Genomic DNA, 26165 nt, shown 5'->3' with positions numbered 1-26165 from the left:
GAGATGGAGTCTCGCTCTATTGCCCAGGCTGGAGTGCAGTGGCAGGATCTTGGTTCACTGCAAACTCTGCCTTCCGGGTTCAAGCGATTATCCTGCCTCAGCCTCTGGAGTAGCTGGAATTACAGGCACCTGCCCCCATGCCTGGCTATTTTTGTATTTTTAGTAGAGACAGGGTTTCACCATGTTGGCCAGGCTGGTCTCGAACTCCTGACCTCAGGTGATCCACCCGCCTCGGCCTCCCAAAGTGCTGGGATTACAGGCATGAACCACCAAGCTCGGCCAGATCCACCATCATAGTAACATACGGAGTAGTTTCACTGCCCTCAAAATCCTCTGTGCTCTGCCTGTTTATCCCTAGTCTGTGGCAACCACAGATCTTTTTACTGTCTTTATTTATTTATTTATTTATTTATTTATTTATTTATTTATTTGAGATGGAGTCTTGCTCTGTCACCCAGGCTGGAGTGCAGTAGTGCCATCTCGGCTCACTGCAACCTCCACCTCTTGGGTTCAAGTGATTCTCCTGCCACAGCCTCCTGAGTATCTGGGACTACAGGCACACACCACCACACTGGGCTAATTTTTTTTCTTTTTAGCAGAGACGGGGTTTCACCATGTCGACCAGGCTCGTCTTGAACTCCCGACCTGAAGTGATCCACCTGCCTCGCCTCCCAAAGTGCTGGGATTACAGGCTTGAGCCACCGCGCCCAGCCAAAACTCTTTAATTTTTTAATTTTAATGAAGTCCAGCTTATCAGTTATTCCTTTCATGGATTGTGTCTTCGTTATTGCATCTTTTACCATCTAATTTTTACTTTCTCTGCCATGTTTAGGTTTGTGTCTCAATCTAATAAAGAAGCCTACGTGATCTCTCTCTATATTAACAACCCGTTACTAATTGGCGGGAGGAAGTTCGACCTGCGCTTGTACGTTCTGGTGTCCACGTACCGTCCGCTGCGCTGTTACATGTAAGCGTCCCTAAGGTTTTGGTTCCCTCTTGATTGTGTTTTCACCCAAAACGTCTTTCTTCTTAGCACCATTGTGAGGTTTCGTAAAACAGTGCATGTGCGGTGCCTGGCACGGGGCAGGGATTGAGGGAAGTAAGAGCAGTCAGGCCCGATGCCGATGTGAGTCGTGTAAATCACACACACAAAAGCAGCTCTTTTTAGAGAATGAGGTGGTGTCAGGCCGGGCGCGGTGGCTCACGCCTGTAATCCCAGCACTTTGGGAGGCCGAGGCAGGTGGATCATGAGGTCAGGAGATCGAGACCATCCTGGCTAAAACGGTGAAACCCCGTCTCTACTAAAAAATACAAAAAATCAGCCGGGCATGGTGGCGGGTGCCTGTAGTCCCAGCTACTCGGGAGGCTGAGGCAGGAGAATGGCGTGAACCCGGGAGGCGGAGCTTGCAGTGAGCCGAGACCACACCACTGCACTCCAGCCAGGGCGACAGCACGAGACTCCGTCTCAAAAAAATAAATAAATAAATTTTAAAAATTAAAATTAAAAAATTAAGAGAATGAAGTGGTGTCTTTTCTTTTTGTTTCTCCTCAGAGTTTGAATTAATCTACATTCCCTCCTAGGTACAAGCTTGGGTTTTGCCGGTTCTGCACAGTGAAATACACCCCGAGTACCAGTGAGCTGGACAACATGTTCGTTCATCTCACCAACGTCGCCATCCAGAAACACGGGGTGAGTGTGTCCTTTCATTTGTGCTTACAGAAATGGACTGACTTTCAGGCCCGGTGTGGTGGCTCACGCCTGTAATCCCAGCACTTTGGGAGGCTGAGGCGGGTGGATCACCTGAGGTCAGGAGTTCAAGACCAGCCTGACGAACACAATGAAACCCTGTCTCTACTAAAAAAAAAAAAATACGGAAATTACCATGGTGGCTGGCGCCTGTAATTCTAGCTACTCGGGAGGCTGAGGCAGGAGAATCGCTTGAACCGGAAGGCAAAGGTTGCAGTGAGCCGAGATTGCACCATTGCACTCCACCCTGGACAACTGAGTGAGACTCCGTCTCAAAAGAAAAAAAAAAAAAAAGCACCGACTTTGTGGGTTTCTTTCTTCTATTTTTGCAGGAACAGGGTGGGTATAGAAGTGATACTCAAAGAGTATCCTGGTCTAAGGTCTGGCACTGATGGGACTGGGAGGCTCTAGGCATCAGGCGGGCTGGCCTAGGACACATCAGCTGAATGCCGTGGCTGGGTGGGGGCACCTGGAGAAAGAAGGCAGCAGGCTCACGCCCTGCCTTTCTAGTTCTGTGGCCTCGGGCAAGTCAGTGTAACTCTTAGAGCCTTGGTTTCTCCATTTATAAAAGGAGATCATAGTATTACCTGGCGGGACTGTGGGAGGATGTCATGAGGTGACTTCTGCTTAGACCATCCCTGAGTACCCTGCCTCAACTTACAATTTTTCAAGCTTCCAGTGGTATGAAAGCGACATGCATTCAGTAGGAACCGTACTTCAAGTGCACATGCAACCATCTGGTTTTTTACTTTGAGTACAGTAGTCAATAAATTATGTGAGGTATTTCACACTTTATTATAAAATAGGCTTTGCCTTAGATGATTTTGCCCAACTTCAGGCTATTGTAAGTGTTCTGAGCATGTCTTAGATAGGCAAGGCTATGATATTCAGTAGGTTAGGTATATAAAATGCACTTTTTTTTTTCTTTTTGAGGCGGAGTCTCGCTCTGTTGCCCCGGCTAGAGTGCAGTGGCATGATCTTAGCTCACCGCAACCTGTCTCCCAGGTTCAAGTGATTCTCCTGCGTCAGCCTCCTGAGGAGCTGAGACTACAAGCATGTGTCACCATGCCTGGCTAATTTTTGTATTTTAGTAGAGATGGGGTTTCACCATGTTGGCCAGGCTGGTCTCGAACTCTTTTTCTCAAGTGATCTGCCCACCTCAACCTCCCAAAGTGCTGGGATTACAGGCGTGTGCCACTGTGCCTGGCGTTAAATAATGCAGTTTCTTTTTTTTTCTTTTATCTTTTCTTTTTTAAGAGACAGAGTCTCGCTCTGTTGCCAGGCTGGAGTGCAGTGCCGTGATCTCAGCTCACTGCAACCTCCGCCTCCCAGGTTCAAGCGATCCTCCTGCCTCAGCCTCCTGAGTAGCTGGGATCACAGGCGTGCACCACCACGCCCAGCTAATTTTTGTATTTTTAGTAGAGATGGCATTTCCCCATGTTGGCCAGGATGGTCTTGATCTCTTGACCTCGTGATCCACCCGCCTCGGCCTCCAAAGTGCTAGGATTAGAGGTGTGAGCTACTGCGCCCGGCGAAATCTACTTTCAACTTACAATATTTTCAACTTGCTATGGGTTTATCTGGACATAGCCCCATCGGAGGCCCCATCTGTACCCATTGAGTACCTATGTGAGTTGGTCCCCTTCTGAGTGCCCAGGACACAGTGATAGGCAAAGCCTACCTTAGTACCTACTCTCACACATCCCAGAGCTTCCAGGGGAGATAGTCATCAAATAATCACCCTGATGAACATGAAATTACAAACTGAGCTGCTTGCTCTGAAAGTGAGGAACACACATCTAGAAGAGCATGGAACAAAAGAAGCCCCTCATCCAGTGGTTGGAGAAGGCTTCCCTGCAAAGCGGTGCTGGAGCCGAGATCTGAAGCATGAGTAGGGATAATCCAGAGGGGGTGGAGAAGGTTCCATAGTAGTAGGTACAGCGTGTGCCGAGGCCCTGTTGCCAGAGGGAGCATTACAGGGGCTGAAAGGACGCCAGAGTAGCAGGAGCCCCTGGCGTGAGGGCAGTGGATGGGGAGGGACTGGAGAGGCCAGCAAGGGCAGACACACAGGGCTTTGTGGGCCCAGTTCAGGTTAGGGGCTCTAATTTCACCCCAACATAAACCAAAGGTCTCGTTTCTTTATGAAAGACTCCTTCTTTGGTTTGAATCTTCTTTGGATGGAAGCCTTGAATGCTCTGGTCTGTTTTCTAATTTGAGGAGAAAGAGAGTGAGTATTGGTATGAAATATGCATTTCTGAAGAACCTGCTGAAGAGTTTGGTCAGACGAGGCTGGACTCGGTCCTCCGCCCATCACTTACCTGTGTGACTTGGGCAGCTCACCAGCCCTCCGGGCCCCACAGCTGCCAACAGGAGCCAGGGGTTCACCTTGCTGGTCTTGGGATGACGATGGCCACTGCTTACTGGGGCCAAGTGGCTTCCACATGTGGCTGGCCTAACTCGCTTCCCCTTCAGGTCTTCCTCAGAGTAAACCAAGCAAGCATCAGTTTTACAAATTTTATTTTTTATTTATGTATTTATGATTATTAGTTTTTTTAGACAGAGTCTTGCTCTGTTACCCAGGCTGGAGTACAGTGGCAGGATCTTGGCTCACTGCAACCTCTGCCTTCCGGGTTCAAGCGATTCTTCTGCCTCAGCCCCCTGAGTAACTGGGGTTACAGGTGTGCGCCACCACACCTGGCTGGGGTTTTTAGTAGAGACGAGGTTTCACCATGTTGGCCAGGCTGGTCTTGAACTCCTGACCTCAGGTGATCCTCTCACCCCAGCTTCCCAAAGTGCTGGGATTACAGGCGTGAGCCACCGTGCCTGGACTTTTTTTAAAAATATGGTTAATTCTCCTTTTATCTGCTTTGAGTCAGTGGTGTTTGCTGGAAGAGTTAGTAGGCTGGTTTTGTTTTAGTTCATGGTTCTCACTTTATACTTAGAAAATGAAATGCAGTCTCCTAACGATGTAATACATTTGGGTATTTTCTAGCTCTTTGCCTTCAAAGGCAAGCATTGTATGGAGAATTAATTTTCAGGGGTGGCAAAACAGGAAGAGCTCAGAACTGGCATCAGAACATTTGGGCCGGAGGCCCAGCCCCATCCCAGCCCAGGAGGAAAGCTTGGCCAAGTAACAGCTTCTCTGAGCCCGGCCTCCCCTGTGAAATGGGATGATAATGGCGTCTTCTCAAGGTTGTTAGAGAGTGATGGGTGTGGTGCTTTTAAACTGCAGTGTGCAACCCAGGCGTGTCTTAGGTTGGCTTCCCCAGGAAAGACTCTGAGGTAGAAGTCAGCAAGCTGATGTTGCTGCAGTGGAGGCCTCTGCCCACCATGGGGCGCTGTGGAGCAGGGGTGGCCCTGCAGAACTGTCCTGGAGGGAGCAGGGGCTGACACCTGGCATCAGCCAGACATGGTATGCTGTTGCCTTGGGGAGGGCTTTCACCCTGGATTAGGCAGCTCCCTCAAGCCAAGGGCACTCCCAGTGAGGGTGGGTCTCAGCTAGAAGAATGAGTGCCTTGGTCTTGAAGGGTATCCCGGCAGCACTCCACAGCCTGTGCTGTGAGGCATAAATGATTAAGCCTGAGAGTATTAGGGAGATGAGCATTTTAAAATACCCACAGAAGGCCAAGCGCGGTGGCTTACAGTGTAGTAAGCCGAGATCGTGCCATTGCACTCCAGCCTGGGTGACAGAGTGAGACTCTGTCTCAAAAAACAAAAATAAAAACAGAAAAACCCCACATAATAGGAGGCCCAGGTGGCCGGGCACAGTGGCTCATGCCTGTAATCCCAACACTTTGGGAGGCCAAGGCAGGAGGATCCCTTGAGGCCAGGAGTTCAAGACCAGTCTGGGCAACATAGTGAGACCTCTTCTCTACAAAAAATTTAAAAATTAGCCAGGCATAGTGGCACATGCCTGTAGTCCCAGTTACTTGAGAGGATGAGGTGGGAGGATCGCTTGAGCTCAAGAGGTCAAGGCTGCAGTGCACCAAAGTAATGCCACCGCACTCCAGCTTGGGGGACAGAGTGAGACCCTGTCTTAAAACAAAACGGAAAATAGCCGGCCCAGATCTCCCTGGGGCAGGGGTCCGGACGTTTGCTTTGTTGCTGGATGCCCACACCCAGGGGGCACTCCAGAAATGCTTGGGGGTTGCAACGGTTCCGCTGGGTTCCTCTGGGGTGCCTAGCCTGAGGGATGCCTGCCCGCTTTCCCGTCACCAGGAGGACTACAACCACATCCATGGGGGCAAGTGGACAGTGAGTAACCTGCGGCTCTACCTGGAGAGCACCCGCGGCAAGGAGGTGACCAGCAAGCTGTTCGACGAGATCCACTGGATCATCGTGCAGTCCCTGAAGGCCGTGGCGGTGAGTTTGGTGTGGGCGGGGGACCCAGCTCCCAGGGCCCGTTTGGGAGTGGGGGGGCTTGCTGTCTTTCTGTTAAAAAATACCTGTTTTCAGCTGTGCGCGGTGGCTCACGCCTGTAATCCCAGCACTTTGGGAGGCTGAGGTGGGCAGATCACCTGAGGTCAGAAGTTTGAGACTAGCCTGGCCCACATACATGGTGAAACCCTGTTTCTACTAAAAATACAAAAATTAGCCGGGCATGGTGGCATGCACGTGTAATCCCACCTACTGGGGATGCTGAGGCAGGAGAATCGCTTGAACCCGGGAGGCAGGGGTTGCAGTGAGTGGAGGTCACACCACTGCACTCCAGCCTGGGTGACAGAGCAAGACTCTGTCTCAAAAAACAAAAAACAGGCTGGGCGCGTTGGTTAACGCCTGTAATCCCAGCACGCTGGGAGGGCGAGGCGGGCGGATCACCTGAGGTCAGAAGTTCAAGACCAGCCTGGACATGGTGAAACCCTGTCTCTACGAAAAATACAAAAAATTAGCCGGGTGTGGTGGTGTGCACCTGTAATCCCAGCTACTTGGGAGGCTGAGGCAGGAGAATTGCTTGAACCCAGGAGGCAGAGGTTGCAGTGAGCCGCGATCGCGCCATTGCGCTCCAGCCTGGGCAACAAGAGCGAAACTCTGTCTCAAAAACAAAAAAAAAAAAAACAAAAAAAAAACCTGTTTTCACTTTCTTGCCGCCTGCACATCTGCCAGAGGCTGCAGTCTTTTCGGAAAGGGAAAGGGGCTAGCTTGCAGCCCAGTGCCATCCCGGGGTGAGCCGGGCTAGCCTCTCAGGTGTAGCCGCAGGCCCTGGCCCCTCCACTCCTCTTATACCCACTAAGTCAATAATAACTATTTTGGCATAAACTGATATATTGGAGATGGACTTCCAGCAGCCTCTTGTCTGTGATGTCCTGACTTTAGTATTTCATAGATATTTCAGGCTGGAAATGGCGTGCCTCTTTTTTTATCTTCACATTTTATGTTTGTTTGCTGGTTTTCAGTTGGCATTCGTGTTTTGTTTTACCGTGTTAAAGCAGGTGCACATCTGTTTTTAAGGGAAAAGAGAGAAATGAACATATGAGCACCAGCAAGCTTGCTACTATTAATATTTCCGGGGCTGGGCGCTGTGGCTCACACCTGTAATCCCAGCACTTTGGGAGGCCAAGGTGGGCAGATCACGAGGTCAGGAGATTGAGACCATCCTGACTAACACAGTGAAACCCCGTCTCTACTACAACTACAAAAAAATTTGCCGGGCATGGTAGTGGGCGCCTGTAGTCCCAGCTACTCGGGAGGCTGAGGCAGGAGAATGGTGTGAACCTGGGAGGCGGAGCTTGCAGTGAGCCGAGATCGCACCACTGCACTCCAGCCTGGCGACAGAGTGAGACTGTCTAGAAAAAAATATATATATATATTTCCAGTGCTCCCCCAGCAGGAGTCTTGGGGTGTTTTGTTACCCGCATATGACTCCTGGGAAAACGGAGGCCCAGGCCCCAGAGCTGGGAAGTAGAACAGGTTTCTGGCCCAAAGCCCATGAAATCTTCCCATCTCACCTATGAGGGAGGGGTAGGAAAGCAACGCTCCCACCCTCCCCAGCCCACTCCGGAGCCCAGTCTCTCCTGTCAGTTTCCTGGTCTTTTGTTTTTTTCTCTGAGGGCAAGTATGGTCTGTTCTTTTACTTTTTGAGGTGGCCCCTGAGAGACCCACCTACTCAGATGTGGGCCCAGAGAGTGGGTGCCACATCACCGTGGAGTGTGTGTGTGGTGGGATACTTCCCATTCTTTTAACAAAGGTGCTTTACAAAACTCCCAAAGCTCAAAGAATCACCACCATGTCAAAGAGCAAAAGTAACCATGGCCAGCTGTGGTATGTGTCCCCCACACTGGTGTCAAGAGGCTGTGAGAAAGAGCTTCCCTCCACAGTCAGAAATGTATGAAATTGGCCAGGCACAGTGGCTCACACCTGTAATCCCAGCACTTTGAGACGCCGAGGTGGAGGATCACTTAAGCCCAAAAGTTTGGGACTTGAGGGTAACAAAGTAAGACCCTGCTTTTTTTTTTTTTTTTTTTTTTTTTTTTTATTTGAGACGGAGTCTCATTCTGTCGACCAGGCTGGAGTGCAGTGGCACAATCTTAGCCCACTGCAGCCTCCGATCCCTGGTTCAAACGATTCTCCTGCCTCAGCCTCCCAAGTAGCTGGGATTACAGGCTTGCACCACAATGTCCAACTAATTTTTGTATTTTTAGTACTGACAGAGTTTCACCATGTTGGCCAGGCTGGTCTGGATCTCCGGACCTTGTGATCCACCCACCTCAGCCTCCCAAGGTGCTGGGATTACAGATGTGAGCCACCGCGCCCGGCCAAGACCTTGCTTCTAAAAATAAAAAATCAACTAGCCGGGCGTGGTGGCACATACTTGTGATCCCAGCTAGTCAGGAGGGTGAGGCGGGAGGATTGCTTGAGTCCAGGAGTTTGAGGGTACAGTGAGCCACGATCACGCCAGTGCACTCCAGTCTGGGTGACCATGAGGCCCTGTCTCTTTAATGTTTTTGTTTTGTTTTGTTTTTGAGATGGAGTCTCTCTCTGTCACCCAGGCTGGAGTGCAGTGGCACGATCTTGGCTCCCAGCAACCTCCAGCTCCCGGGTTCAAGAGATTCTCTTGCTTCAGCCTCCCAAGTAGCTGGGACTACAGGTGCGCGTCACCATAACTGGCTAATGTTTGTATTTTTAAGTAGAGACAAGGTTTTGCCATGTTGTCCAGGCTAGTCTCGAACTCCTGACCTGAGGTGATCCACCCACCTGGACCTCCCAAAGTGCTGGGATTACAGGCGTGAGCTACTGCACCCGGCCAGCCCTGTCTCTTTAAAAAAAAAGACGAAAGATGGAAATGTGTGAAACTGCTGTTCTGGAGAAAGTGTGATGGCATCAAGGTTGATGTGTGAACATTTTTTTTTTTTCAATTTTTTTTTTGAGACAGAGTCTTGCTGTGTCGCCAGGCTGGAGTGCAGTGATGCGATTTCGGCTCACTGCAACCTCCGCCTCCCAGGTTCAAGCAATTCTCTTGCCTCAGCCTCCTGAGTAGCTGGGACTACAAGTGCACGCCACCACGCCCAGCTAATTTTTGTATTTTTAGTAGAGACAGGGTTTCACCATGTTGGCTAGGATGGTCTCCATCTCTTGACCTCGTGATCCGCCTGCCTCGGACTCCCAAAGTGCTGGGATTACAGGCAGGAGCCACTGTGCCTGGCTGTATGAACATATTTATAGAAAACATTCTCTGTGGAGGCCGGGTGTGGTGGCTCACGCCTGTAATCCCAGCTCTTAGGGAGGCAGAGGCAGGAGGATAGCTTGAACCCAGGAGTTCGAGACCTGCCTGGGCAATATAGCGAGACCTCCTTCTCCACAAAAAGGGGAAAAAAAAAGACAAAAAAAAGAAACATTCTCTGTGGAAAATTAAGGCCTTGTCTTCTACTTTTACCTTTAAACATATCCAAAGAGGCTTATATTGAGCCTCTTTGAAGTGAAAGGCTTCAGTGAAACAACCACGAAAATTAAGAGGCTGGGCATGGTGGCTCGTGCTTGTAATCTCAGCCCTCTGGGAGACTGAGACAGGAGGATTGCTTGAGGCCAGGAGTTCAAGACCAGCCTGGACCACATAGCAAGATGCTGTCTCTACAAAAAAAAAAAAATTATTTTTAATTAGCCGAATGTGTTGGTGCATACCTGTTGTCCCAGCCCTTTGGGAGGTCAAGGTGGGCAGATTGCTTGAGCCGAGGAATTTGAGACCAACCTGGGCAACATGCGAGACCCTGTCTCTACAAAAAATACAAAAATTAGCCAGGCATGGTGGTGCATGCCTATAGTCCCAGCTACTGGGCAGGCTGACCTGGGAAAATCACTTGAGCCTGGAAGATGGAGGCTACAGGGAGCCGTGATCACGCCACTGCACTCCAGCCTGGGCGACAGAGTGAGACCTTGTCTCAAAAAAAAAAAGAAAGAAAGAAAAAGAAAACTATAGACAGACGTGGCCAGGCACAGTGCCTGTAATCCCAGCACTTTGAGAGGCTGAGGTGGGCGGATCACATGAGGCCAGGAGTTCAAGACCAGCCTGGATAACATGATGAAACCCCATCTCTACTAAAAATACAAAAATTAGCCAGGCGTGATGGCACACATCCATAATCCCAGCTACTCGGGAGGCTGACGCAGGAGAATCGCTTGAACGCGGGAGGCAGAGGTTGCAGTGGGTGGAGACCACACCACTGCACCCCAGCCTGGGTGACAGAGTAAGATTCTGTCTCAAAAAACAAAAAGAAGGGGCTGGGCGCGGTGGCTCACACCTGTAATCCCAGCACTTTGGGAGGCCTAGGAGGGCGGATCACAAGGTCAGAAGATCAAGACCATCCTGGCTAACATGGTGAAACCCCGTCTCTACTAAAAATACAAAAAATTATCCAGGCATAGTGGCGGCACCTGTAGTCCCAGCTACTCGGGAGGCTGAGGCAGGAGAATGGCGTGATCCCGGGAGGCGGAGCTTGCAGTGAGCCGAGATTGCGCCACTGCACTCCAGCCTGGGCCACAGAGCAAGACTCCGTCTCAAAAAAAAAAAAGTCCAGGTGCGGTGGCTCATGCTTGTAATCCCAGTACTTTGGGAGGGCAAGGTGGGTGGATCACCTGAGGTCAGGAGTTCGAGACCAGCCTGGCCAACATGGTGAAATCCTATCACTACTAAAAATACAAAATTAGCTGGGTGTGGTGGCGCACGCCTGTGATCCCAGCTATTTGGGAGGCTGAAGCAAGAGAATCGCTTGAACCTGGGAGGTGGAATTTGCAGTCAGCCGAGACCATGCCATTGTACTCCAGCCTGGGCAACAAGAGCAAAACTCCATCTCAAAAAAAAAAAAAAAAAAGAGATTATGTCGGGTCGGTGCCTTGACTTTCTGCACTTTGAGTGAAGCTCTTCCTGCTTTCAAAGTGGTGCGTGAGCACGGTGTGTGGGTTCGTTCTGTGTCTTTGGCTCACAGAGGATTCGACAGAAAAAACCCGGGACCTAGTTGACTGCTGGAGATACATCTTAGGGGCCGAGTGCCCCATCTCTTGTCCCACTGAAGCTCCTTATACCTTGGTGGCTTGGGTTGCAGCTTGGGTGGCAGGTAACGAGTGTGGAGTTCAGATCTGATTCCATGCCAGGCCCCACCATATCCCGACAGGGGACTTTGCTGAAGAGCCCGCTCTTGCTGGGCCTCAGATGCCTCATCTGTGAAACTGGGACCCTGACGCCAGTGTCACGGCGTATATGTGAACAGTGCTCTGCAGAGACTGACTTCATGATTGGGAAGGGCTAAATACCTCTCATCTGTTAACACGTGATTGTGTGAATTCTAATGCCGGATTAACCAGCCTTTTGCTCTCTCTCCCTCCTCAGCCCATTTTGGTAGAGATTTGAGAAAAAGTTAGCTGTTTAATCAAGGAAACCTGTATTCCTTCAGCCTGGCCCTCTGGCAGGTGCCTCTGAACGACTCCTTCTGGGCCTCAGTTTCCTGAACTGAAAAGCTGTTATGATAGATTTCTAAGGCTCTGTGAGGCTTTGGGAGCAGGAATTTATTTATTCAGTTTTTATTCACTTAGCAAATATTTCATCACCTGGTTTTTACCAGGCATGTTGTCCTCAGAGTGAGGCAGACAAGGAAACAGGCACATGGGAGGGGCCTGGTGCAGGACGGGAGGTGGCTCTGAGACCCCCTGAGGAACCCAAACCTGCAGCATGAGACTGGACAGAGACACTGAGAGCTACGCAATGCAGGCAGCCTGCTCAGGGCTGGAGGCAGAGCGGGGTTTGGAGAATGACAGTCAGGCTAATGACTTCCTGTCTTACAGACATTTTCTGGGACAGTCATCTGGGCACTGGCCTGGATGAGGATACCAGGCTTTTAGTTTAAATGTAATTCCACTAAATTACATGAGGAGGCAGCCAACCAGAGCCTCCCCTTCTCTCAGTGAGTGAGGAGGGTGGTCCAGGCTGTCTCCTTCCCAGAGTTTCTAGCTTCAAGTGTTTCGTTGAAGCGGAGTCCGATGCCCTCTATCGTGTGACAAGACCTCCCTACCCCGTCTCTATGCTTCACTGACTATAGGGTGCACAAGTCTCTGAGGAGCCTGTAAAACTGTGGTGCGTCTCCAGAGGTTGAATTGAATCCAGGCAGGCTGGGGAGGGCCCAGGAATCTGCATCATAAGCAGCTGGGTTTGGGGGGTTTTGTGTTTTTTTTTTTTTTTTTTTGAGACGGAGTTTCGCTCTTGTTGACCAGGCTGGAGTGCAGTGGCGCAGTCTCAGCTTACTGCAACCTCCACCTCCCAGGTTCAAGTGATTCTCCTGTCTCAGCCTCCCAAGTAGCTGGGATTACAGGCACGCGCCACCACGGCCCGCTAATTTTTTGTATTTTTAGTAGAGACGGGGTTTCACCATGTTGGCCAGGCTGGTCTCGAACTCCCGACTTCAGGGGATCCACCCGCCTCCGCCTCCCAAAGTGCTGGGATTACAGACATCAGCCACTGCACCCAGCCAGTTTTCTTTTTTTTGTTTGTTTGCTTTTAAGTGACAAGTTCTTGCTCTGTCACCCAGGCTGGAGTGCAGTGGCACGATCATGGCTCACTGCACTCCAGCACTCCTCACGGCACTCCTCTTCCTCTCAGCCTCCAGCTGTCCCGAGTAGCTGGGACTAATGGCACATACCACCACACCCAGCTAAATTTTTTATTTTTTGTAGAGGCGGGGGTCTCGCTGTGTTGCTCAGGCTGGTCTCAAACTCCTGGGCTCGAGTGATCCTCCCACCTTGGCCTCCCAAAGTGCTGGGATTATAGGCATGAGCCACTGTACCCAGCCTCAGGTGGTGTTATTTATGTATCTGGAGAACAGTTAATCTAAGGTGTATCTAAGTGAAATGGAATTGAAAATTACAAAGGAAATTCAAAAATTTGTATGTAAATGGATTTACTTTTGTCACTGGGAACAGAGGTTAATAGTCTGGCACCCGGATCCCTAAGGGCCTGGGAAGGGGTGACGCGCAGCCTGGTGGACAGTTTGTGTTTGTCTGTGATAAGGCTGCACAGACCTTCACTGCAGGTTCTGGGCTTGGAGCTGGACATCTGGTCACTGTGATGACAGTCTCATGCCAACAGAGGGGTTGGGTGCTAGTCAAGCCTCTGATGAGTGAGACGCAGAGATGCCCGTTACGGCTTCATCAGTTCTCTCTATCAGGCTGAGGAAAGTGCCCAATCTCTGAGCTCTGAGGGAGGAAGAGGGAGAGGAGGGAAGGAAGCGTTTGTGGTGGAGGGTGGGAACCCGTGCTGTGGGAGGTCAGGACCATGGGACGATCCTGCTTGTCTCTGTGGCGTTGGTCTCGGCTGCACCCTTTGATGCTGGCCATGTCACCCACTCGTCACTCTCTCTGCAGCCGGTGATGAACAATGACAAGCACTGCTTTGAATGCTATGGCTACGACATCATCATCGACGACAAGCTGAAGCCCTGGCTGATTGAGGTAACTGCGGGAGCACCTGCACCTGGTCACACCACACACAGCCCCCGACACGCTTCTGCCCCGATTCGGGCTCAGCAGTACCTCAGGCCCCAGATGTTTCTCAGGCCAGGCAGGAAGGGGACTGATGTTCGGGTTTGATTGTTTGCTGATGGTTAAGGTATAAGCACATTCCTGCCTTGCTCCCCTCCCAGAGCCCAGCCCACGACAGGGAGCTGTGGCCCATCTCACGTAAACTTGGTGGCTACGACACCTCCAGGGTGCGTCTAGACTAGTCCATCCTCCCTCAGTCCTGCACCCTGTCCCCCAGGCCCTCCCCTGTCCTCATGGGTGACAGTGTTCCCATCTAGGAAAGCAGCTCACAAACTCGGCACCCTTGGCCAGCAGGAGCACACTCTCCTGAGGGAAGGAACGCCCCTGCTGTTCTTTGGCATATATGAAGGTAGAGTTTGGAAGTGGATTCCTCTGCCTCTTTCAGTGGGTAGAGAAGATGTCGTGGTGGCTATCTGTTTAGCACTGCCTCCTGACACCAAACCTGGCTGGTGCGACTTCAGCCACAGTGGGCACTGGCGCGCTTCTCAGAGGCCCCAGCTTCAAACCCACCTTGCCCAACCGTTGCTCTGGAGCCAGCAGGAGGAGCTTCAGGCCTCCAAGGGGACAAAAGAACTCCGGCTCTATTGGTTCATCTCCCTGCACGCCCTCGCAACCAAGTTCATTTGCCAGTGGATGGCTCGGGCCCTTCATCTCGGTCACATTTTGAGCCAGGACACCCAAGTCCACAATAGCAGGTTGTAGGGACTGGTTCCCTATGGGTAGAGTCATGGGAACCCCTGCAGGAAGCTGCTGAAGAGCCAAGTGAGCTGGTTCCATAGTGGCATTTTCCAGGCAACTCCTTATGCCGCCAAAGCTGGGTGTGTGAGCGGGGAATAGATAGCCAGTGTTTGTACTTTCTCGTCCTCCATGTTAAACAGAATAACTTGAGGCTGGGCATGGTGGCTCACTCCTGTAATCCCAGCACTTTGGGAGGCCAAGGCGGGTGGATCACCTGAGGTCAGGAATTCAAGACCAGCCTGGCCAACATGGCAAAACCCCACCTCTACTAAAAATAAAAAAATTGGCCAGGTGTGGTGGTGCACACCTGTAATCCCAGCTACCGGGGAGGCCGAGGCAGAAGAATCTCTTGAACTGGGGAGGCTGAGGTTGCAGTGAGCTGAGATCGCACCACTGCACTCCAACCTTGGGTGACAGAGGAGAGACTTTGTCTCAAAAACAAACAAAACAAAACAAACAAAAAACCAGAGTGACTTGAATGGAAGTCTCTCCTGGATGACCTAGGATCTTAACTGTGAATATTACTTCTTTTCTTTTTTTTTTTTTTTGTTTTTGTTTTTGAGACAGAGTCTTGCTCTGTCACCGAGGCTGGAGTACAATGGCACATTCTCGGCTCACTGCAACCTCCGCCTCCCGGGTTTAAGCAATTCTCCTGCCTCAGCCTCCTGAGTAGCTGGGATTACAGGCGTGCGCCACCACGCCCAGGTAATTTTTGTATTTTTAATAGAGATGGTGTTTCACCATTTTGGTCAGGCTGGTCTCAAACTCCTGACCTTGTGATCTGCCCACCTCGGCCTCCCAAAGTGCTGGGATTACAAGTGTGAGCCACTGCACCCAGCCCTACTTTTTTTATAATAACAATTCTGTTTTTTTGTTTTTGAGACGGAGTCTTACTCTGTCGCCTAGGCTGGAGAGCAATGGCGCAATCTCGGCTCACTGCAACCTCCGCCTCCCGGGTTCAAGCAATTCTCCTGCCTCAGCCTCCTGGAGTAGCTGGGACTACGGGTGCATGCCACCAACCCCGGCTAATTTTTTGTGTTTTAGCAGAGATGGGGTTTCACCATGTTGCCCAGGCTGGTCTCGAACTCCTGAGCGCTCAGGCAATTTGCCTGCCTCGGCCTCCCAAAGTGCTAGGCTGACAGGCGTGAGCCACCGTGCCCAGCCAACAATTCTTTTTTTTTTTTTTCTTTTCTTTTTTTTTTTTCTGTCTTGAGACAGGGTCCCACTCTGTGGCCTAGGCTGGAGGCAATGGTGTAATCATAGCTCGCTGCAGCCTCCACCTTCTGAGCTTAAGTGATCTTCCTGCCTCAGCCTCCTGAGTAGCTGGGATTACAGGCATGTGCCACCATGCTTGGCTAATTTTTTTTTTTTTTTTTTTTTTTTTTTGTGGAGATGGGGTCTCACTATGTTGCGCAAGCTGGGTTTGTGTGTGTTTTTTGCTTGTTTGATTTTGTTTTTTTGAGACTGAGTTTCACTCTTGTTGCCCAGGCTGGAGTGCAATGGCGCCATCTTTGCTCACCACAACCTCTGCCTCCCAGGTTCAAGTGATTATCCTGCCTCAGTCTCCCGAGTAGCTGGGATTACAGGCATGAGCCACTACGCCTGGCTAATTTTGTATTTTTAGTAGAGACGGGGTTTCTCCATGTTGGTCAGGCTGGTCTCGAACTCCTGACCTCAAGTGATCTGCCCATCTTGGCCTCCCAAAGTGCTGGGATTACAGGTGGCTGTGAGCCACCTCACCCAGCCTCCCAAGCTGGTTTTGAACTCCTGGGCTCAAGTGATCCTCCTGCCTTGGCTTCCCAAAGTGCTGGAATTACAAGTGTGAGCAACTGCTCCCAGCCTTTTTTTTTTTTTTTTTCTTGTTTCAGGGGGCACATATGCCGGTTTGTTACATGGATATATTGCAGAATGCTGGGCTTTGGGCTTCTCTTGAGCCCGTCACCCAAATAGTGAACACAGTATTCACTATGGAGTTTTTAAATTCTCGCCTTCTTCTTCCCTCTCGCCTTTTGCAGACCCTAGTGTTTTGGGTATTTTTTATTTTTATTTTTATTTTTATTTTTTTGAGACAGAGTCCTGCTCTGTCGCCCAGGCTGGAGTGCAGTGGCACGACCTTGGCTCACTCCAACCTCCGCCTCCTGGGTTCAAGTGATTCTTGTGCCTCGGCCTCCTGAGTAGCTGGGATTACAGGTAACTGCCACCACGCCTGGCTAATTTTTGTATTTTTAGTAGAGATGGGGTTTTACCATGTTGGTCAGGCTGGTCTTGAACTCCAGACCTCAAGTGATCTGCCCACTGCAGCCTCCCAAAGTGCTGGGATTACAGGTTTGAGCCACCATGCCTGGCCTGGGTTTTTTTTTTTAAGAGACCAAGTCTCGCTCTGTGTTCCAGGCTGGAGTGTAGTGTCACCATCATTGCTCGCCGCAACTTGAACTCCTGGGCTCAAGTGATCCTTCTCACCTCAGCCTCCTGTGTAGCTGGGACTAGAGGTGTGTGCCACTCTTCCCAGATAATTTTTTTTTTGGTAGAGATGGGGTCTCGCTGTGTTGCCTAGGCTAGTCTCGAACTCCTAGCTTCAAGCGATCCCTCCACCTCGGCCTCCCAAAGTGCTGGGGTTATAGGTGTGAGCCACTGCACACAGCCTAAAACAATTCTTTTTTTTTTTTTTTTTTTTTTTGAGACGGAGTCTCACTCTGTGACCCAGGCTGGAGTGCAGTGGCATGATCTCAGCTCACTGCAACCTCCGCCTCCTGGGTTCAAGCGATTCTTCTGTCTCAGTCTCCCAAGTAGCTGGGATTACAGGTGCCTGCCACCACGCTTGGCTAATTTTTTTTATTTTTACTAGAGGCAGGGTTTCACCATGTTGGCCAAGCTGGTCTCGAACTCTTGACTTCATGATCCACCTGCCTCGGCGTCCCAAAGTACTAGGATTACAGGCGTGAGCCACCATGCCTGGCCCCTAATAACAATTCTTAATCTTCATGTATTCATAATAAGAATTATGGTATTATGGTATACTACGGTGGTCATTGTGAGGACAGTGAGATCTGTGCAATTCTTTGGCACAGCACATATTCGATACCCTGCTAGCAGCACACACAGGCAGTCTGACTGGGAGAAACCTGAACAGCTTACAAATTTGCTCCCTCTAATCCTCCATGGCCTGAAACAGCTAACCAAGGTCATTAGAACAGTGCCTAAAATATGAGTAAATAAGTAGTGACTGGCCGGGCACGGTGGCTCACGCCTGTAACTCCAGCAGTTTGGGAGGCCAAGGTGGGCAGAACCCCTGAGGTCAGGGGTTCAAGACCAGCCTGACCAACATGGTGAAACCCTGTCTCTACTAAAAATACAAGTATTAGCCAGGCGTGGTGGTGCGCGCCTGTAATCCCAGCTACTCAGGAGGCTGAGGCAGGAGAATTGCTTGAACCTGGGAGGCAGAAGTTGCAGTGAGCCGAGATCGCACCACTGCATTCCAGCCTGGATGACAGAGCAAGACTCTGTCTCAAAAAAAAAAAAAAAAAGAAGAAAAGTAGTGACTGAGGGCCTGTGGGACTCTCCACAGAACAAAGCGAATGTCTTCATTTTAGTGTGTGGATTTTGTGATGTTGCTTAGCTTCTCAGAGGCCTTATGGGACCACCTTTCCATGTGTTGGAAGGATTCATCATCTGAGTGAGATTGCTGCTTTACTGATGAGATATTACTCTCTTAGCAAAAAGGGAGACCATTGCCTTTTACTGAAACCCACACTGCTGCTTGGGCAGGGTCGTTTGGGTCACTGATTCTAACAAACCCTTGTGGGGCTCTTGGTACTTAGGACAGAACCAGTCACACAGGTAGGCACTGATAATGTTTGTGATATACACTGGCCCAAAATGTTTGTGTGATCGCTGATTCGTAGATCCTAATTCAAATCCTACCTTTAAGTATTACTTATATTTCATTGAACAGCTAATAAAAGTGGATCACAAAGTGCTTCCTATCCAAGGTGCTCTGACGGTATTAGATAGTAGCAATATTAAATAACCATTTGCCAGGTGTGGTGGCTCATGCCTGTAATACCAGCACTTTGGGAGGCCGAGGTGGGAGGATCACCTGAGGTCAGGAGTTCGAGACCAGCCTGGTCAATATGGTGAAACCCCATCTCTAATAAAAATACAAAAAATAGCTGGGCGTGTTGGTGTGTACCTGTAGTCCCAGCTACTCAGGAGGCTGAGGCAGGAGAATTGCTTGAGCCCGGGAGGCGGAGGTTGCAGTGAACCGAGATTGCGCCACTGCACTCCAGCCTGGGCAACAAGAGCGAAACTCCGTCTCAAAAAAAAACTTCACTGAAGTGTGTAGCAGCCAGCATCTCCTTCTGCAGTGCACATTTTCATTCCAAAAGAGCGAGAGACACAGGTGAGGAACGTGGGTCTTTCATCTCACAGGTGAATGCGTCCCCGTCTCTCACGTCCAGCACTGCCAATGACCGAATCCTCAAGTACAACCTGATTAACGACACCCTCAACATCGCCGTCCCGAACGGTGAAATCCCAGACTGCAAATGGAACAAGTCGCCCCCAAAGGAAGTCCTCGGCAATTACGAGATTCTGTAAGTTTGTGTGTGACTGTACGCTTGTCCTTCTGTGTTTCCGAATGGCGTGTGCCATAGCCCAGCTTGGATTTCTGGGCATATGTGGATTCTCCTTATTTGGGCAGACTGTTTCATTTACTAATGACATGATGGGATAGATCGTGTTGTAGCAGAAAAGCAATTTGTTTATTTTATTATTATTATTATTTTGAGAGGGAGTCTCACTCTGTCGCCAAGGCTGGGTTGCAGTGGCACGATCTCGGCTCACTGCAACCTCCGCCTCCTGGGTTCAAGCAGTTCTCCTGCCTCAGCCTCCCAAGTAGCTGGGATTGTAGGCATGTGTTACCACTCCTGGCTAATTTTTGTATTTTTAGTATAGACAGGGTTTCACCATGTTGGCCAGGCTGGTCTTGAACTCCTGACCTCAAGTGATTCTCCCACCTCGGCCTCCCAAAGTGCTAAGATTACAAGTGTGAGCCACTGCACCCAGCCCAGAAAAGCAGTTTGGGTGCTAAACTTGATCATTGTGTATGCTCCTACTCACAACATGTGTGGTGCACTGATCACGTGCCAGGCCCCCGCTGGCCGCCGGGATAGCTGGAGCAGGCTGGGTGGAGTGCTTGGCCGCTGGGATAGCTGGAGCAGGCTGGGTGGAGTGCTTGGCCGCCGGGATAGCTGGAGCAGGCTGGGTGGAGTGCGCGTTTCTCACGGGTCACCTGGGCTCATTCCCTGGCTTTGCCGCATAGAGCTGGGTGACAGGGAGGAACTCAGTGCAACTGTTTGAGCCTCAGTTTGTCCACCTTTAAATGGGTATAACAGACCAGGTGCAGTGGCTCACGCCTGTAATCCCAGCATTTTGGGAGGCCGAGGCGGGCAGATCACCTGAGGTCAGGAGTTCGAGACCAGGCTGGCAAACATAGCGAAACCCCATCTCTACAAAAAAAAAAAAAAAAAAAAATGGGTATAATAAGATCTATGTTACAGAGCAGGAAGGAAATAGCTAACTTTCGAGGGCTTGTCATGTGTCAGAAACTGTGCAGAGTGCTTTACACACAGTATCAATTCCTTTCCCCAGTAATATTTTGAAGTAGGTAAGACTATTAGCTCCATTTCACAGGTGTGGAAACAAAGGTTTAGAGCGGTTCCGTGGCATACTCGTAGTGACGAAAGTGGGAACAAAGTGAGAGCCCATCAGGAGTGTGGTGGCTGAACACAGTATGGTTCATTCATTCTGTGGTCTATTAAGTGGCCTTTAAAAAGATTGACCCGGCTGGGCACGGTGGCTCACGCCTGTAATCCCAGCACTTTAGGAGGCCAAGGCAGGTGGATCACGAGCTCAGGAGTTCGAGACCAGCCTGACCAACATGGTGAAACTGTATCTCTACTAAAAATACAAAAATTAGCCAGGTGTGGTAGTGCGCGCTTATAATCTCAGCTACTCAGGAGGCTGAGGCAGGAGAATCGCTTGAACCCGGGAGGCGGAGGTTGCAGTGAGCCCAAACTGCACCACTGCACTCCAGCCTGGGCAACAGAGTGAGACTCTGTCTCCAAAAAAAAAAAAAAAAAGATTGACCCAGAGCTACACCATGGGGCCTGGGAGGTTGCCTGGGAAAAACTCGCTGCAGAAAAGGGTGTATAACGTAATCCTTGTAAAACATTGGCCTCAGAATCCCCTGTGTGTACATACAGTGACATGTGCGGTGGCTTACATGCAAATGCATGAGCAGGGAAACATGGAAGGACACACATCATGTTGTCGGCATCGATACTGCGGTCGAGTGGGCGTGGAGAAGAGAGGGAAGCAGACAGCAGTAAAAGGCGGAGGAGTAGGTGTGTTAGGATCACAGTTACATGCTCCTGTCACAGCAAAAATGTGCATTTCATGTAAATTTTTAAAAAACAAAGGAAGAAATATTCAGTGAAATTTACACACACACACAGAGACGTCAGGCTTGTAGCTGGTAGGCGCTGCTGGTGGGAGGACTCTGAAGCCCATGCTTAGCTGCCTCCTGCCCCTGCTGTGGGTGATGTGTGGTGTGGATGTGCGTATTACAGCTCATTGTCTGGAACAGGAGGAGCAGGTGCAAGGGGAGTTTAGATGGAAGTATACTGGGCTTGCTGGCAACCTCGGGGCCTCTACAGGGTAGTGGCTGTGAACTTCAGGGGTGACCAGTTAGTATGTGTGGTTGGTTGTTCTCTCCCTCCGTGATCAGCTGCCCAGGCTAGGTACAGAGAAGGCAGAGGGTTGGGAGGGACCAGGATTGGGAGCTTGCGATGGCAAGAGAGAGGGCAGCGGGGACAGGGAGAAGGCGGGGGTGGGTGGCAGTCCCTTGGGGAGGAGGGTTGTTGGAGTCGGGCACTAGGGAAGTGGGCTGAGAGAAGAAGGGGCAGTGGTCAGGGAGTGAGCACTTGCCACGGAGATAATGCGAGGGGTGACGAGGCTTGGGGACTCCCTGGGGATGGGACTGAGATGGAGTAGAGGACAGGGTCACCAGAGGTCAGGGAGTTGGGGGTTTCATCTGTTTGGTCATTGCCATCACCCACCACCATGAACTAGGAGCCTGGCTCTCCAAGGGATCTGGGGTGGTGACCTGGAGGACTGGAGGTGACTGCACAAGGAGGAAGGTAACTGTGGTGACCAGGCCTGGAAAGAGCTGGGGGCTTTAGAGAGGAGGCCCCCTCCAACCAGGAGTATGGTGGGTGGGAGAGAAAGCAGCCTCCACACCAGGGGCTGCAGGGGAAGCAGCATCTCGCAGGAGCCCATTAGAGCAGGAAGGGGAAGTGGAGATTAAAGGATAAGCAGAGGGCATTGTGGGTGCGATGATGGGCAGAAAGTTCCGGAGCCCACAGAGGGTGAGTCTGGGGATGGGGTCAGACTGGGATTGGCAGCCTGGGAGGTGAAGGGTGAGATCAGGGTTGGGGATGGCAACTGCGATGGCGGCCTTCGGGGCTGGGTCCTGATGGCCCCTGTGCTGGAGGACTGAGGGGGTCTGTGAGTGTGTACGGGGTGGGGACCATTGCGGGGAGACTTGTCAGTAGCATGAGGACCTTTGGGGGTTCTCTTCAGTCCAGTTGAGGGTGGTGGGGAGGCTGGCTTGTTGGGAGTGTGTAGAGCCTCTGCCGCGTCCAGCCTGTGGACTTCTTGAGGGAGTGGGCCAGACTCGCCATTTCCAGGCTAAGAAGCAGAGGCCAGGCTGGGTATGGTGGCTCATACCTGTAATCCCAGCACTTTGGGAGGCCAAGGCAGGTGGCTCACCTGAGGTCATGAGTTCAAGACCAGCCTGGCCAACATGGTGAAATCCCGTCTCTACTAAAAATACAAAAATTAGCCGGGCGTGGTGGTGGGCACCTGTAATCCCAGCTACTTGGGAGGCTGAGGGCAGGAGAATGGCTTGAACCCAGGAGGTGGAGGTTGCAGTGAGCCAAGATCGTGCCACTGCACTCCAGCCTGGGTGACACAACGAAACTCTGCCTCAAAAAAAAAAAAAAAGAAAAAAGAAAAAGCAGCAGAGGCCAGAGCCTCACTGCTTTTAGTTGAAGAGACAACAAGGTGACCCCCCTCGCTGATCCAGCCATCCTCTCCTGGCTCCTGAGGAGTAATGGAAGGCTCTTGTGTGGAGCTGATGGCCTCTAAATGCTTCCAGTCAGGGCTTGCTTCCCTTAGGCATTCAGCTGATCAAAGAACCCCAGCTCCATTTTCAGGTGCAGCCACCTGCAGCAGTAGCAGTTGGTGCTGACTGGGAGGGCCATGTCATCTGAGCAGCGCCGCCCGTCCATGCCAGGTGCTCTGCGTGCCCACAGCAACTCCTCAGAGCCCAGCAGCATCTAGCAGAGGACACTGGCCGCATGAGGTCACGTGCCCCAGGCCATACCATTGGCTGTGGCCCTACAAGGCCTGGCACTTTGCATCTGCCACCTCCAGGACCCTGTTCCGAAGTTGCTGACTGTACTTTTACAGCCTTTAAAAAACCCTAACAGTGACTAGATTGTTTCTGTGAAAACCCAGAAGAAAAGCCTGCTAGAACAGGAACTTCGAAGAACCATCTTGGCTCTGATTCTCCTCTGCGTTGGCTCAGTAGGTGGCCAGACCACCCCTGGGAACAGCGCATCCCGGGGCCAGCTGCTTGCCAAATGCTCCTTTCTGTTTGTTTTGTTTTTTGAGCTGCACAGATCAGCACAAGTGCTCCGTGAAACCGGTCACCATATGTGGTCCTTTTCTCCATTCATTCAGTAGATTCCTATCCACCAGACCTTGAGCAAGCTGCTGGGGGCAGCCACGAACCAGACAGGCGGTCACTGCAGCCCCCTGGCCGGGGAAGCAAACACAGGGGGGCAGTGGAGTGACGACATTTATGAATGTGGAGTCCCCACGGGGTAGGGGTATCTGATCCTGTGGAGAGGCGCCAGGGAGGCTTCCTGGAGGACCCCCCCCCACCCAGGCAGATTCCAGAGTTCCAGGGGTGTCCTGTCCGGCTTCCTTGTGTCATAGGGACTGTGGCTGTGTCTCTCCTTCGAGAGCCAGAGAGGAAGCAGGCCCCTGTGTCATCATCCTGACAGCTCCACCCTGGTGCAGAGCCTGGATCCCTGTGGTGTCTGCTTCACAGACAGAAGTCAGAAAATGCGGCCAGGCGCAGTGGCTCACACCTGTAATCCCAGCACTTTGGGAGACCAAGGCAGGAAGATTGCTTGAGCTCAGGGGTTCGAGACCAGTCTGGGCAACATGGTGAAACCCCATCTCTACCAAAAATACAAAAAGTTAGCCGGGCGTGGTGGCATGCGCCTGTAATGCCAGCTACTCGGGAGGCTGAGGCATGAGAATCTCTTGAACCCAGGAGGCAGAGGTTGCAGTGAGCCAAGATCGGGCCACTACACTCCAGTCTGGGTGACCGTTTCAAAAAAAAAAGGAATCAGAAAATGCTTTCTTCCCACCTACTCTTTCAGTCCCAGTTTGCCACCAGAAGCACAATGCAGAAAATACATTCTTTAACCTCAGAAGTTTCTAACTCACACTACTTTCAACCTGCAGACTCTGGTTTTGATAATAAGCTTATCACAGAAATCCACCCTTTTCCAGAAGTCCACATGATTAGCACTCAGCATCTGGGTACCTTTCGTGTTTGACACAAATACCTACATACAACCGAGGGTCCTAGTCAGGATGGCCAGCGCAGCACACCGACGGATGTGCTTTAACTGGGGAAAGATGCTTTCCACATTCCTCAGCGCTGCGGGACAAAAAACTCCGAATTAGAAATCAGAAGTCCTAGAGGTTAATCTTACCTGTGCCACGGGCCAGTTGTGGGACCCTAGGCCCTGAGCAAACCTCTAGAACCCCAGTTTCCCCCCATAGGAAGCAAGTCCTGGTGCTGCTGCCTGAGTTGGGAGGGTAATGTCAGTCACCGTGGAGGGGGGCGGCCCCATTCCCCCAGCCTGCTCCCTGCCACAGCCTGCAATAGGTGCAGGCAGCAACGACCATGCTCCAGGACCCCGTGAGAGAAGGGCCCCGCCACTGTGGGAAGGACCCAGGACTTGCCCAGATGCTGTGACCACCCCATCTGGGGAGCTGCAGCTGGCATCCAGCTCTTCCAGACGCGAAAATTCAGGCTGTTTCCTGCACTGCTGCCTCCTTAGCACATGCGGTCTTAGGATGCATGAACGTTAATTGGGAAACAGGCAGTTAAAGAAAATGGGGGCTGGGCACGGTGGCCCACGCCTGTCATCCCAGCACTTTGGGAGGCCGAACGGGCAGATCACCTGAGGTCAGGAGTTCGAGACCAGCCTGGCCAACATGGGGAAACCCTGTCTCTACTAAAAATACAAAAATTTGCTGGGTGTGGTGGTGGGCACCTATGATCCCAGCTACCCGAGAGGCTGAGGCAGGAGAATCGCTTGAACCAGGGAGGTGGAGGTTGTAGTGAGCCAAGATTGCGCCACTGTATACCAGCCTGGGTGATAGAGTGAAACTCCATCTCAAAAGAAAAGAAAATGGGGAGGGGTGGCATGGGTCACACTGGCAGAGTCTCTAGCTGAGTGTGCACCGTGGGGCCTCTCTGCCCTGGCCTCCACTGGCCAGTGCTCATGTGCCACTCCCATCTGGAGTGGAGTTAGTCCCCCCAGCCTGCAGGTGCCTTGTGTAAAGCGTTTCCAGCCAGGCAGTCTCACCTCACTTACCCTGGGCTGGTTCTGTGTCACCTCATTCATGTTGCCTTTGGAGTCATTGCCAAATTTGACCTGGTGACCTGTATAAAATGTCAGCTTCTGAGGGGAGACCACTGTCCACAATAACAACTTAACAAGGTTGTACACATAGGCAGGCTGGCCTTGGGGAGCATTTGCTGGGCTGCGAGAGCCACCTGGCAGGCAGGTGGGCAGGAGCCAGGTGGGAGGTGGGCGGGAGCCAGCAGGAGTCGCGGGGGTGGGGCCCCCTCAGGCCGCTTCTCTGGGTGATGTCCGTATTTGCCACACAGCAGCCTGGTGGCCCTGCCTGTTGCCTTTGAAAGAGAGCCTGCCGTGATCCTGGCTGTTTCTGTCTCCAGGTATGACGAAGAACTGGCCCAGGGTGACGGGGCTGACCGGGAGCTGAGAAGCCGTCAGGGTCAGTCTCTGGGGCCCAGAGCAGGCCGATCGAGAGACTCGGGGAGAGCGATCCTCACCACCTGGAAGTGAGTCCCACCTGGACCTTACCAAAACTACTCACTCCACCTGGGCCCCTGCTGAAGCCCTATTTTGAAATTTCCCTTTTGTAGAGTTTTTTTCCTTTCCTAAGCCCTGTAAATAAATGAAGGCACTTCTTTGGAAGGTTACGGAGTCTGTTTGACTGGTGCTAAAGGAAACAATTCATGCGGATGTATAAAACTCGCTCTTTTTTTTTTTTAAATTTTTAACCTAAGCAGAATTTTCATATTAAAAACTCACTTTTTTGACAGAAAGTAACAGCTTCAAGCATGTAATTTGATGTGTCACAAGGTTTAAACATTAAAAATACTTTACACTAAATTAAAAACAAAACAAATCTTATAGACTTGTCCTGCCACGAGAGAGGAATATATTTAACTGACGGCTCTTTTAGTTGCGTTTCTTTTTACTTG

The 26165-nt window shown here is 51.2% G+C and overlaps 1 protein-coding gene across 6 annotated transcripts in view; it reads left to right on the top strand.

The window, feature by feature from the left end:
- TTLL1 (TTL family tubulin polyglutamylase complex subunit L1) overlaps positions 1 to 25875 on the top strand; it is a 49336-nt gene extending 23461 nt beyond the window's left edge. For all 6 annotated transcript variants that reach the window (XM_031005617.3, XM_055374800.2, XM_055374801.2 and 3 more), the window contains 6 exons: positions 833 to 967; positions 1582 to 1690; positions 5966 to 6109; positions 13589 to 13675; positions 18932 to 19095; positions 25614 to 25875. In XM_031005617.3, the coding sequence (XP_030861477.1) occupies positions 833 to 967; positions 1582 to 1690; positions 5966 to 6109; positions 13589 to 13675; positions 18932 to 19095; positions 25614 to 25743 (769 nt within the window). In that variant the 3' untranslated portion in view covers positions 25744 to 25875. The remainder of the gene's footprint in view (positions 1 to 832; positions 968 to 1581; positions 1691 to 5965; positions 6110 to 13588; positions 13676 to 18931; positions 19096 to 25613) is intronic.
- Positions 25876 to 26165: the final 290 nt, after the last annotated feature.

Source organism: Gorilla gorilla, chromosome 23, assembly GCF_029281585.2.
Source record: "Gorilla gorilla gorilla isolate KB3781 chromosome 23, NHGRI_mGorGor1-v2.1_pri, whole genome shotgun sequence".
NCBI classification, from domain to species: domain Eukaryota; kingdom Metazoa; phylum Chordata; class Mammalia; order Primates; family Hominidae; genus Gorilla; species Gorilla gorilla.
Note: the sequence above shows the minus strand (reverse complement) of the source record. Positions and strands in the feature narration are given on the sequence as shown.